Here is an 11975-nt window from a genome sequence, read left to right as displayed (position 1 = left end):
TATTTTGTTTTCCTTTTCAGTGGTTTTTCTTCTTTAAAAAAAAAAAAGGTCTTGGGAGGCACACGATAGAGACCACTACAATTGTATTTTCCCCCAACAGATAAACCAGACAAACCTACAGGACCAATTGTGATTGAAGCTCTATTGAAGAACTCTGTGGTGATCAGCTGGAAACCACCTGCAGATGACGGAGGCTCCTGGATCACCAATTATGTGGTGGAGAAATGTGAGGCCAAGGAAGGGGCTGAATGGCAATTGGTGTCTTCAGCCATCTCCGTGACAACCTGTAGAATTGTGAACCTCACAGAAAATGCTGGGTATTACTTCCGGGTTTCGGCTCAGAACATGTTTGGCATCAGTGAACCTCTAGAAGTCTCCTCAGTTGTGATCATTAAGAGTCCATTTGGTGAGTACAACCTCTACAGACAGTCTTCCTATAGCAAAATTCCATCTGTATGTAAAACTTTTTTTTTTTTTTTTTAACAGAAATGACTTTTGAAAGGAGACAGCAAAGATTCAGCTAAAGTACAAGTGTCTTTTATGTCACTTGAATTTCGCTGATCTAAAAGGGTATATATACCCTCTCCCCTTTTTCTTTAAAAAGGAACTTTCTGTTTTGATAAGTTTCTTAGCATAAAGTAACCAATTTCATTTTTCTGGATTAGCTACCATTAGTAGAACTTTGGGTTCGTAACATTTTTTTTTTTAAATAAGCTCTTCATAGAGCTGTCTGTTTCATCTGACGAGGCAACTGCTTTTTCTTTGTTTTAAACAGAAAAGCCAGGTGCCCCTGGCAAACCAACTATTACCGCTGTCACAAAAGATTCTTGTGTTGTGGCCTGGAAGCCACCTGCCAGCGATGGAGGTGCAAAGATTAGAAATTACTACCTTGAGAAGCGTGAGAAGAAGCAGAACAAGTGGATTGCTGTGACGACAGATGAAATTCGAGAAACCGTCTTTTCAGTGCAAAACCTTATTGAAGGTCTTGAATATGAGTTCCGTGTGAAATGTGAAAACCTAGGTGGGGAGAGTGAATGGAGTGAAATATCAGAACCTGTCACTCCCAAATCTGATGTCCCAATTCAGGCACCACACTTTAAAGAGGAACTGAGAAATCTAAATGTCAGATATCAGAGCAATGCTACTTTGGTCTGCAAAGTGACTGGTCATCCGAAACCAATTGTGAAATGGTACAGACAAGGCAAAGAAATCATCGCGGATGGATTAAAGTACAGGATTCAAGAGTTTAAGGGTGGCTACCACCAGCTCATCATTGCAAGTGTCACAGATGATGATGCCACCGTTTACCAAGTCAGAGCTACCAACCAAGGAGGGTCTGTGTCTGGCACTGCCTCCTTGGAAGTAGAAGGTAAAAACATATCAGTAGACATCATTTTGGTGCAAGATTACATATTATTAATGGGGGGGGCGCTCTTATATAGTTTTGGGTGTTGCTAAATTATATTCTTCCTTCTTTTGTTCTGATACAGTTCCAGCCAAGATACACTTGCCTAAAAATCTTGAAGGCATGGGAGCAGTCCACGCTCTCCGAGGTGAGGTAATCAGCATCAAGATCCCATTCAGTGGCAAACCAGATCCAGTGATCACCTGGCAGAAAGGACAAGATCTCATCGACAACAATGGCCACTACCAAGTTATTGTCACAAGGTCCTTCACATCACTTGTTTTCCCCAATGGAGTGGAGAGAAAAGATGCTGGCTTCTATGTGGTCTGTGCTAAGAACAGATTTGGAATCGATCAGAAGACAGTTGAACTGGATGTGGCTGATGTTCCCGACCCACCCAGAGGAGTCAAAGTTAGTGACGTGTCACGAGATTCTGTGAACTTAACGTGGACTGAGCCAGCTTCTGATGGTGGCAGCAAAGTCACCAACTACATTGTTGAAAAGTGTGCAACCACCGCAGAAAGATGGATCCGGGTAGGACAGGCCCGAGAAACACGTTATACCGTGATCAACTTATTTGGAAAAACAAGTTACCAGTTCCGTATAATAGCAGAGAATAAATTTGGCCTAAGCAAACCTTCTGAGCCTTCAGAACCAACAGTAACCAAAGAAGACAAGACCAGGGCTATGAACTATGATGAAGAGGTAGACGAAACCAGGGAAGTTTCTATGACCAAAGCTTCTCACTCTTCAACCAAGGAGCTTTATGAGAAATATATGATTGCTGAAGATCTTGGGCGTGGTCAGTTTGGAATTGTCCATCGTTGTGTTGAAACATCCTCAAAGAAGACATACATGGCCAAATTTGTGAAGGTCAAAGGGACTGATCAAGTTTTGGTAAAGAAAGAAATTTCCATTCTAAATATAGCTAGGCACCGAAACATGTTATACCTCCATGAATCATTTGAAAGCATGGAAGAATTAGTTATGATCTTTGAGTTCATATCAGGACTTGACATATTTGAGCGCATTAACACAAGTGCTTTTGAACTTAATGAGAGAGAAATCGTAAGCTATGTTCGCCAGGTGTGCGAAGCACTTGAGTTCTTACACAGCCATAATATTGGACACTTTGACATTAGACCAGACAACATCATTTACCAAACAAGAAGGAGCTCCACCATTAAAATCATAGAATTTGGTCAAGCCCGTCAGCTGAAGCCAGGGGACAACTTTAGGCTTCAATTCACTGCCCCTGAATACTATGCACCTGAGGTCCACCAGCATGATGTTGTCAGCACAGCCACGGACATGTGGTCTCTTGGAACACTGGTGTACGTGCTGTTGAGTGGTATCAATCCATTCCTGGCTGAAACTAACCAGCAGATCATTGAGAACATCATGAATGCTGAATACACCTTTGATGAAGAAGCATTCCAAGAGATCAGCCTCGAAGCCATGGACTTTGTTGACCGGCTATTAGTGAAAGAGAGAAAATCTCGCATGACAGCATCTGAGGCCCTTCAGCACCCGTGGCTGAAGCAGAAGACAGAAAGAGTCAGTACTAAAGTGATCAGGACATTGAAACACCGACGCTACTACCACACCCTAGTCAAGAAAGACCTCAACATGGTTGTGTCTGCAGCCCGGATCTCCTGTGGTGGTGCAATTCGATCTCAGAAGGGAGTGAGCATTGCTAAAGTTAAAGTGGCATCCATTGAAATTGGCCCCGTTTCCGGGCAGATAATGCATGCAGTTGGAGAAGAAGGAGGCTATGTCAAATATGTATGCAGAATTGAAAATTACGATCAGTCGACCCAGGTGACTTGGTACTTCGGTGTCAGACAGCTGGAGAACAGTGAGAAATATGAAATCACATATGAAGATGGAGTGGCCACCATGTATGTCAAAGACATCACCAAATTTGATGATGGTACCTACAGATGCAAAGTAGTCAATGACTATGGTGAAGACAGTTCTTATGCAGAGCTCTTTGTCAAAGGTGTGAGAGAAGTTTATGACTATTATTGCCGTAGAACTGTGAAGAAACTTAAGCGCAGAACAGATGCCATGAGACTCCTGGAAAGACCACCTGAATTCACCCTGCCTCTCTATAACAAGACAGCTTATGTGGGTGAAAATGTCCGGTTTGGTGTAACCATAACTGTCCACCCAGAGCCTCGAGTAACGTGGTACAAATCAGGTCAGAAAATCAAACCAGGTGATGATGACAGGAAGTACATATTTGAGTCGGACAAAGGTCTTTACCAATTAACAATCAACAACGTAACTATGGATGATGATGCCGAATATACCATTGTGGCAAGGAACAAGTACGGTGAGGACAGCTGCAAAGCAAAGCTGACTGTAACTCCACACCCACCTCCATCAGATACGACCCTCAGACCCATGTTCAAACGGCTACTGGCAAACGCAGAATGCCAAGAAGGCCAAAGTGTCTGCTTTGAGATCAGAGTGTCTGGCATCCCCCCACCGACGTTAAAATGGGAGAAAGATGGTCGGCCACTGTCCCTTGGGCCTAACATTGAAATTATCCATGAAGGCTTGGATTATTATGCTCTTCACATCAGGGATACTTTGCCAGAAGACACCGGTTATTACAGGGTCACAGCCACAAATACAGCTGGATCCAGCAGCTGCCAGGCCCACCTACAAGTGGAACGCCTGAGGTATGTCAAACAGGAATTCAAGACAAAAGAGGAGCACGAACGACATGTGCAGAGGCAGATTGACAAGACCCTGAGAATGGCTGAAATTCTTTCTGGCACTGAGGCGGTGCCGCTGACGCAGGTCGCCCAGGAGGCACTGAGAGAAGCTGCCATCCTCTACAAACCAGCTGTCAGCACCAAGACCGTGAAAGGGGAATACCGACTTGAGACGGAAGAAAAGAAGGAGGAGAGGAAACTCCGCATGCCTTACGAAGTACCAGAGCCACGCAAGTACAAACAGACCACCATAGAAGAAGACCAACACATTAAGCAGTTCGTGCCCATGTCTGACATGAAGTGGTATAAGAAGATACGGGATCAATTTGAAATGCCTGGGAAGATTGACAGAGTTGTTCAGAAGAGGCCCAAGCGCATCCGCCTTTCAAGATGGGAGCAGTTCTACGTGATGCCTCTCCCGCGCATCACCGATCAATACAGACCTAAGTGGCGGATTCCCAAACTGTCCCAAGATGACCTTGAAATGGTGAGACCAGCCCGCCGGCGCACACCTTCTCCGGATTACTACTATTATTACAGACCCAGGAGACGTTCTCTTGGTGACATCTCCGACGAAGAATTACTCCTGCCCATTGACGACTACCTGGCGATGAAGAGGACAGAGGAAGAGAGGCTGCGTCTTGAAGAAGAGCTGGAACTGGGTTTTTCAGCCTCACCCCCGAGCCGGAGCCCTCCCCGTTTTGAGCTTTCGAGTCTGCGTTATTCTTCCCCACAAGCTCACGTCAAGGTGGAGGAAGCAAGAAGAGACTTCAGATACTCAACCTATCACATCCCAACCAAGGAAGAGACCAGCACAAGCTACGCAGAGCTGCGGGAGCGGCACGCCCGCGCTTCGCACAGGCAGGCCCATCAGCGGCAGAGGATCATGGCCGAGAGAGAGGACCACGAGCTGCTGCGGCCCGCCACCACCACCCAGCGCCTCTTGGAATACAAGAGCGAGCTGGACCACCTGGCGAAGGAGGCGAAGTCTAGAAAGAAATCAAGACGCCAGAGAGAAGTGACCGAAATAACGGAAATCGAGGAAGAATATGAGATCTCCAAACACGCGCAGAGAGAGACGTCCTCCTCGGTGTCCAGGCTGCTGAGACGCCGGCGCTCACTGTCTCCCACCTACATCGAGTTGATGAGGCCCGTGTCTGAGCTGATCCGGCCGCGGCCACGGCCAGCTGAGGAATATGAAGATGAAGAAGAGGAAGAAGAAGATGTAGAAAGAAGGTCTCCTACCCCAGAGAGGACTCGTCCACGTTCCCCCAGCCCTGTGTCTAGTGAGCGATCACTGTCAAGATTTGAGAGGTCGGCAAGATTTGATATCTTTTCCAGGTATGAGTCCATGAAAGCTGCTCTAAAGACTCAAAAGACATCAGAAAGGAAGTATGAGGTTTTGAGTCAGCAGCCTTTTACACTTGACCACGCGCCTCGAATCACGCTGAGGATGCGTTCCCACCGGGTTCCCTGCGGCCAAAATACACGTTTTATCTTAAACGTTCAGTCAAAGCCAACTGCTGAGGTCAAATGGTACCACAATGGTGTAGAACTCCAAGAGAGCAGTAAGATTCATTACACCAACACCAGTGGGGTCCTGACCCTAGAAATTCTGGACTGTCATATTGATGACAGTGGAACATACCGTGCTGTGTGCACCAACTACAAAGGTGAGGCTTCCGACTATGCGACCTTGGACGTCACAGGAGGGGATTACACTACCTATGCTTCCCAGCGCAGAGACGAACAGGTTCCCCGATCTGTCTTCCCTGAGCTGACAAGAACAGAGGCATATGCAGTTTCGTCCTTTAAGAAAACATCTGAGATGGAAGCTTCCTCTTCCGTCAGGGAAATGAAATCATTGATGACGGAGACCCGGGAAAGTCTCTCCTCCTATGAACACCATGCATCCGCAGAAATGAAAAGTGCTGCAATCGAAGAAAAGTCGCTGGAAGAAAAGTCCACACACAGAAAGATTAAGACGACTTTGGCAGCAAGAATCCTCACAAAGCCAAGGTCCATAACTGTCTATGAAGGTGAGTCTGCAAGGTTCTCTTGCGATACAGATGGTGAGCCGGTACCAACGGTGACATGGCTGCGTGGGGGACAAGTCATAAGCACTTCTGCCCGCCACCAAGTGACCACCTCAAAGTACAAGTCAACTTTTGAGATCTCTTCAGTCCAGGCTTCAGATGAGGGCAACTACAGTGTGGTGGTGGAGAACAGCGACGGGAGGCAAGAGGCGCAGTTTACTCTGACTGTTCAGAAGGCCAGGGTTACTGAAAAGGCTGTGACATCACCACCGAGAGTCAAATCCCCGGAGCCTCGGGTAAAATCCCCAGAAGGAGCCAAGTCTCCAAAACGAGTGAAATCCCCAGAACCAGTGACTCCTCACCCCAAAGCTGTACCGCCCACAGAGACAAAACCCACACCAACAGAGAAGGTTCAGCAGAAGCCAGTCGCTGCCCCACCTAAGATAATTCAGTCCTTGAAGGCAGAAGCCTCTAAAGACATAGCCAAGCTGACCTGTGTGGTTGAAAGCAGTGCATTATGTGCAAAAGAGGTCACCTGGTACAAAGACGGCAGGAGACTGAAGGAAAACGGGCATTTCCAGTTTCACTATTCTGCAGATGGCACCTATGAGCTCAAAATCCTCAACCTCGCCGAATCTGATCGTGGAGAATATGTTTGTGAGGTTTCTGGTGAAGGTGGAACTTCCAAAACTAACTTCCAATTTGTGGGACAAGCCTTTAAGAGTATCCATGAGCAGGTGTCAAGCATATCAGAAACCAAGAAAGCAGCTCAGAAAACTGCTGAGCCAACAGAAACCAAGAAAGCAGCTCCAAAAACTGCTGAGCCAACAGAAACCAAGAAAGCAGCTCCAAAAACTGCTGAGCCAACAGAAACCAAGAAAGCAGCTCCAAAAACTGCTGAGCCAACAGAAACCAAGAAAACTGAACCCAAAGCTCCTGCGCCAATTTCCACAAAACCAGTAATTGTTACTGGTCTGCAGGATACCACTGTTTCTTCAGACGGTGTTGCTAAATTTGCAGTTAAAGTTACTGGAGAACCCCAGCCGACTGTCATTTGGACAAAGGATGGAAAGGTAACTGGTTCTTAAATGACCTTATTTTCTAAAAAAAAAAAAAAAAAAAAAAAAACAAAGAAAACTAACCCTGTTCCTTTTTTCCCAACTCACAAAGAAAGTTTAAGAGTAACTCAACTTTTTAAAATTCACATCACTTGCGTTCCACAGGCTATATCACAAGGAGGTAAATACAAACTCTCTGAAGACAAAGGAGCATTCTTCCTAGAAATTCATAAGACCGATACTTCTGACAGTGGTCTTTATACCTGTACAATAACAAACTCAGCTGGATCTGTGTCCTCTAGCTGCAAATTAACAATAAAAGGTAAGTTGGCTTTTATTCTTACCAACAGTTTTCAGAAAACTCTATTAAGGAGACATTTCTAAACATGCTTGCTTACACACACACAAAGTATTAAAATAAAAACTGTTTTACCAAGTTACAGAATACCATTTGTACACAAATGTACAAATACCCATATTTGAAGTTAGGATATAATTTATATTTATTAAGTGCATAATTGTATGCAGTGTTATATAAGAGTCCCAGATATTATGTAAGATTCCTGCTCCCTGTAATGTTTAAGAATGAATAGTCAGGTGAATATACCAAATGGTACTTCTTCCTTAAAACTTCGCTCTTGCTAATTTTCCAAAGCAGTGGAAAGTTAATGATACAGTCCAAAGCTGTATCAGTTCTCCCGATTAAAATGAGTTTGCCTTCATCTGAATCTTCTAAAACATAATTAAATTGTTTTAATCAATCAAAATCTCCTAAATCCATCCATCTCCTAGATCCTTTAACTATTCCTTTCAAAACTTTTTCCCCTTAAGCCACAGAATTCATTCTTCAATTTAGTTTAGTTTAAATAATCATTACACTGACCTCGAAAGTCACGCATGACAACTTTCCAAGATCGGGGCTGAGAAAGTATCAAGTATTACCTACACTGCATGCATAAGTCAGTATTTTTTCTTTGTGTATTACTTGCAGAATCCACAAGACAAAACGGTAGGACCACTTTTCCATTCAATTTGCTTTACGGAGCTTTCTTTTTCAGTTGTAGAAGACACTGAGATACAGAAAGTATCTGCACAAAAGACCTCCGAAATTACATCCCAGAAGAAGGCATCTGTCCAAGAGGAAATTTCCAAGAAAGCCCTCATTTCTGAAGAAATCAAGACATCAGAGGTAAAATCTCACGAAAAGCTAGCCCTCAAGGAGGAAGCTTCCACAGTTCTGATTTCCGAAAAAGTCAAGAAATCAGAAGCCGCCTCCCTGGAAAAATCTGTTGTCCATGAGGAAATCACTAAAACATCACAGGCATCGGAAGAAATCCGAACTCATGCTGAGATCAAAGCATTTTCCACTCAGATGAGTATAACTGCTGGTCAGAAAGTGACTTTGAAAGCCAACATTGCTGGTGCCACTGATGTGAAATGGGTACTGAATGGGGTGGAGCTCAGCAATTCTGATGAGTATAGATACGGCATCTCAGGCAGCGACCAGACCCTGACCATCAGACAGGCTGGTCACAAAGACGAAGGGATCCTCACCTGCATCGGCAAAACCAGCCAAGGCATCATTAAGTGTCAGTATGATCTGACCCTAAGCAAAGAACTCTCAGATGCTCCAGCCTTCATCTCACAGCCCAGATCTCAAAATGTTAATGAAGGACAAAACGTTCTCTTTTCTTGTGAAATCAGTGGTGAGCCATCGCCTGAAATCGAATGGTTTAAAAACAACCTGCCAGTAAGTTTAATTATGAATGTTACTGAAGAGAACTTTCAATACTTTACTCCTGAAGAGCTCAAAGAAACACTTATTTTTTCTCTTCTTTTTAGATTTCTATTTCTTCAAATATCAGTGTAAGTCGCTCCAGAAATGTATATTCTCTTGAAATCCGAAATGCATCAGTAAGTGACAGTGGGAAGTATACAATTAAGGCCAAAAATTTCCATGGCCAGTGTTCAGCTACTGCTTCCTTAACAGTCCTTCGTAAGTATATCTTTACCACTTTCCTTACTTGCTTAAGGCCATTGTATGGTTTTGTTTTTTGCTTTTGTCTTTCTGAGCACAGCAAACTCTCAGGAGCCTCTTTAAGAGAGGCTCCTGTGTAAGAGGATGTGTAAGAGACAGGCTTCCTGCGTAAGGCATGTGTAAGAGACAGGCTTCCTGTGTGAATTCATTCTTAACAGCCAATGTTTCTTTACAGCTAGATAGAAATATGGATAAGTTAACTTTCAAAGCAAAGCTACCAGCTGTCCTGTTACTTGTATTTTCAGAATGCACAATATAAAAATTGTTTTCTATATGATTAATCATTTTTTTCCTAGTGATTCTAGCACCTGCATGAAATGTAATAATAGAAATATAAGGATTCGTTTCTGGGAGACACTGGGCTAGCTCTTGACAACTGTATGTATGTATCTGCTTATGCTTTCACAGCAAATTGTTTGGGTTATGTTTCTGTGTGTGCGTGTCTAAGTTTCCATTTCTGCAAGTCAATGTCAGATGTCACAAATTAACCAGATGTCACTGATGTTCACTGTGTATCTGCTGTGCTCCACAGCTCTAGTTGAAGAACCTCCCAGAGAGGTAGTATTGAGGACAAGTGGTGACACAAGCTTGCAAGGAAGCTTCTCGTCTCAGTCAGTCCAAATGTCTGCCTCTAAGCAGGAGGCCTCCTTCAGCAGTTTCAGCAGCAGCAGTGCTAGCAGCATGACTGAAATGAAATTTGCAAGCATGTCTGCCCAAAGCATGTCCTCCATGCAAGAGTCCTTTGTAGAAATGAGTTCCAGCAGTTTTATGGGAAAATCTAGTATGACACAACTGGAAAGTTCAACTAGTAGAATGCTTAAAGCAGGCCTAAGAGGTGAGCAATCCAATTATTGGTAGAGGTAGACAAGCCTAGTAGCATGGTAGAATCTTTAGTACACACAATTCAGTAGAATGCAAGTTTTTATTTCTTTTCAGTGATTCTAAACGTTTGTTGTTGTTGTTGTTCCATAAAGGAATTCCACCTAAAATTGAAGCTCTTCCCTCTGACATCAGCATTGATGAAGGAAAAGTTTTAACAGTAGCCTGCGCTTTTACGGGTGAGCCTACCCCGGAAATAACATGGTCTCGTGGTGGAAGAACAATTCACGATCAAGAACAGCGAGGGCGATTCCATATTGAAAACACAGATGACCTGACAACCCTGATCATCATGGACGTACGGAAACAAGATGGTGGACTGTATACCCTGAGTTTAGGGAATGAGTTTGGATCTGACTCTGCTACTGTGAATATAAATATTCGATCCATTTAAGAGGGCCTGTGCTCTCACACTCAGACTCATTCTTAACCTTTCCCAAATGATTCACATGGACTAATCTTTCTATCTTTCTGATCTGTAAATACTTAAAAAAAAGAGTAGTTTTGTATCAACCTAAATGAGTCGAAGTTCAAAAATCACACATTTCAGTCTTTTCATAATTGTTGACCTAAGAAGATTACACATTTTCTAGTGACATGTACATACTGTATATAGCCGAATCAACGGTTATAAAGTTTTGTACCATTTATTTTATGACATTTTACACTGTAACTATTGAAACTAACGGTTGGTAGGAGAAAGTTTCTTATGGAACGAATACCCTGCTCAACACTTAATCAATCTTTGTGCCTCAACATAATGTTGATGTCTAAGTATGCCTCAGTGGGTCGAGGAATTCCCCATTGAAGATGTCCTAGCCACCGAAAAATGCTGTGCACATCACCTGATATGCACCGATACTTATGGAATCAGAAATGTAAGGCATTGGTGATGTTTGCATTTACCCTCCTGTAAGCAACACTTTAACGTCTTACGTTTTCTCTGATGATGTCACACTCAAAATTATCATGACTTAAATATTACCAGAACAAAGTGTAACGGCCAACACTTTGTTCGCTCATTTCACACTGTCTCTGACCATAGAGAGTGCCTGGGTAGCTTGGAAAAGTAACATCACCTGGCCATCCCCTCAGTTAACCAAGTTATTCATGCATTCCTATGCCAGAGCAGTGTCAACTCTTGGAGGTTCAGGGGTGCAGCCAACGCCTTCGTGTGGTAGTTCTAAATTTAAACCAGAAACTGGGGCAACTAAGCAATGAGCCACAGCAAAAAATAAAGAACAAAATAAAGCTGTCGTTAAATTTAAAAACAACAAAATATTACTAACTGCCCAAAATATCAATTTGATGTAGTTCTTTTCATGCAAGTTTAAATTCAATTGTTAGTTATAATTGTTGGACCTCCTTGAGATAGTAACAACAAAATAAAGCAAGCTATCTGCACCTGAAAATGTGTGGCTGGTTGTTTTCTGTGAAATTCTGTGGTTGGGGAGGTATGTGCCTTTGAAAATCACAGAAATGATGATAGAGAAGAAAAAGTAACTCAAGTTCTCTACAGCAAATATGTAAATTATCATGTTGAATGTAGTCAACAATTTTTTAAAAGCACAGATATGATTCTCATGGATAAATTTATCCCCAGAAGTTAACAAAAATCCCCCAAAATAAATCTTCTAAACATATTATCAAAAAAAAAATTTTTAGAGGGACTGATTCAACTAAATCCAAAGGTACAGGAACATCAAAAATTCACAATATTTTGTGCAAAGATGAGCAAGATGAGATAGACCCTGTCCCTTAAGAAACATACAGAAGAGAAAATGACCACTTCAGGGAAAATGATCAACTGTGCAACTGAATCCATTACTGACT

The 11975-nt window shown here is 43.1% G+C and overlaps 1 protein-coding gene across 50 annotated transcripts in view; it reads left to right on the top strand.

The window, feature by feature from the left end:
- TTN (titin) overlaps positions 1-11554 on the top strand; it is a 276437-nt gene extending 264883 nt beyond the window's left edge. For 49 of the 50 annotated variants that reach the window (XM_086360782.1, XM_086360507.1, XM_086360734.1 and 46 more), the window contains 8 exons: positions 101-406; positions 776-1369; positions 1491-7240; positions 7391-7547; positions 8284-8975; positions 9068-9221; positions 9796-10098; positions 10238-11554. In XM_086360782.1, coding sequence (XP_086216908.1) covers positions 101-406; positions 776-1369; positions 1491-7240; positions 7391-7547; positions 8284-8975; positions 9068-9221; positions 9796-10098; positions 10238-10536 — 8255 coding nt within the window. In that variant the 3' untranslated portion in view covers positions 10537-11554. The remainder of the gene's footprint in view (positions 1-100; positions 407-775; positions 1370-1490; positions 7241-7390; positions 7548-8283; positions 8976-9067; positions 9222-9795; positions 10099-10237) is intronic. The other variant, XM_086360694.1, reaches the window with a different exon arrangement.
- Positions 11555-11975: the final 421 nt, after the last annotated feature.

Source organism: Bos grunniens, chromosome 2 (assembly GCF_055505025.1).
Source record: "Bos grunniens cultivar Pamir isolate PY7600 chromosome 2, Bosgru_T2T1.0, whole genome shotgun sequence".
Lineage (NCBI taxonomy): Eukaryota > Metazoa > Chordata > Mammalia > Artiodactyla > Bovidae > Bos > Bos grunniens.
Note: the sequence above shows the minus strand (reverse complement) of the source record. Positions and strands in the feature narration are given on the sequence as shown.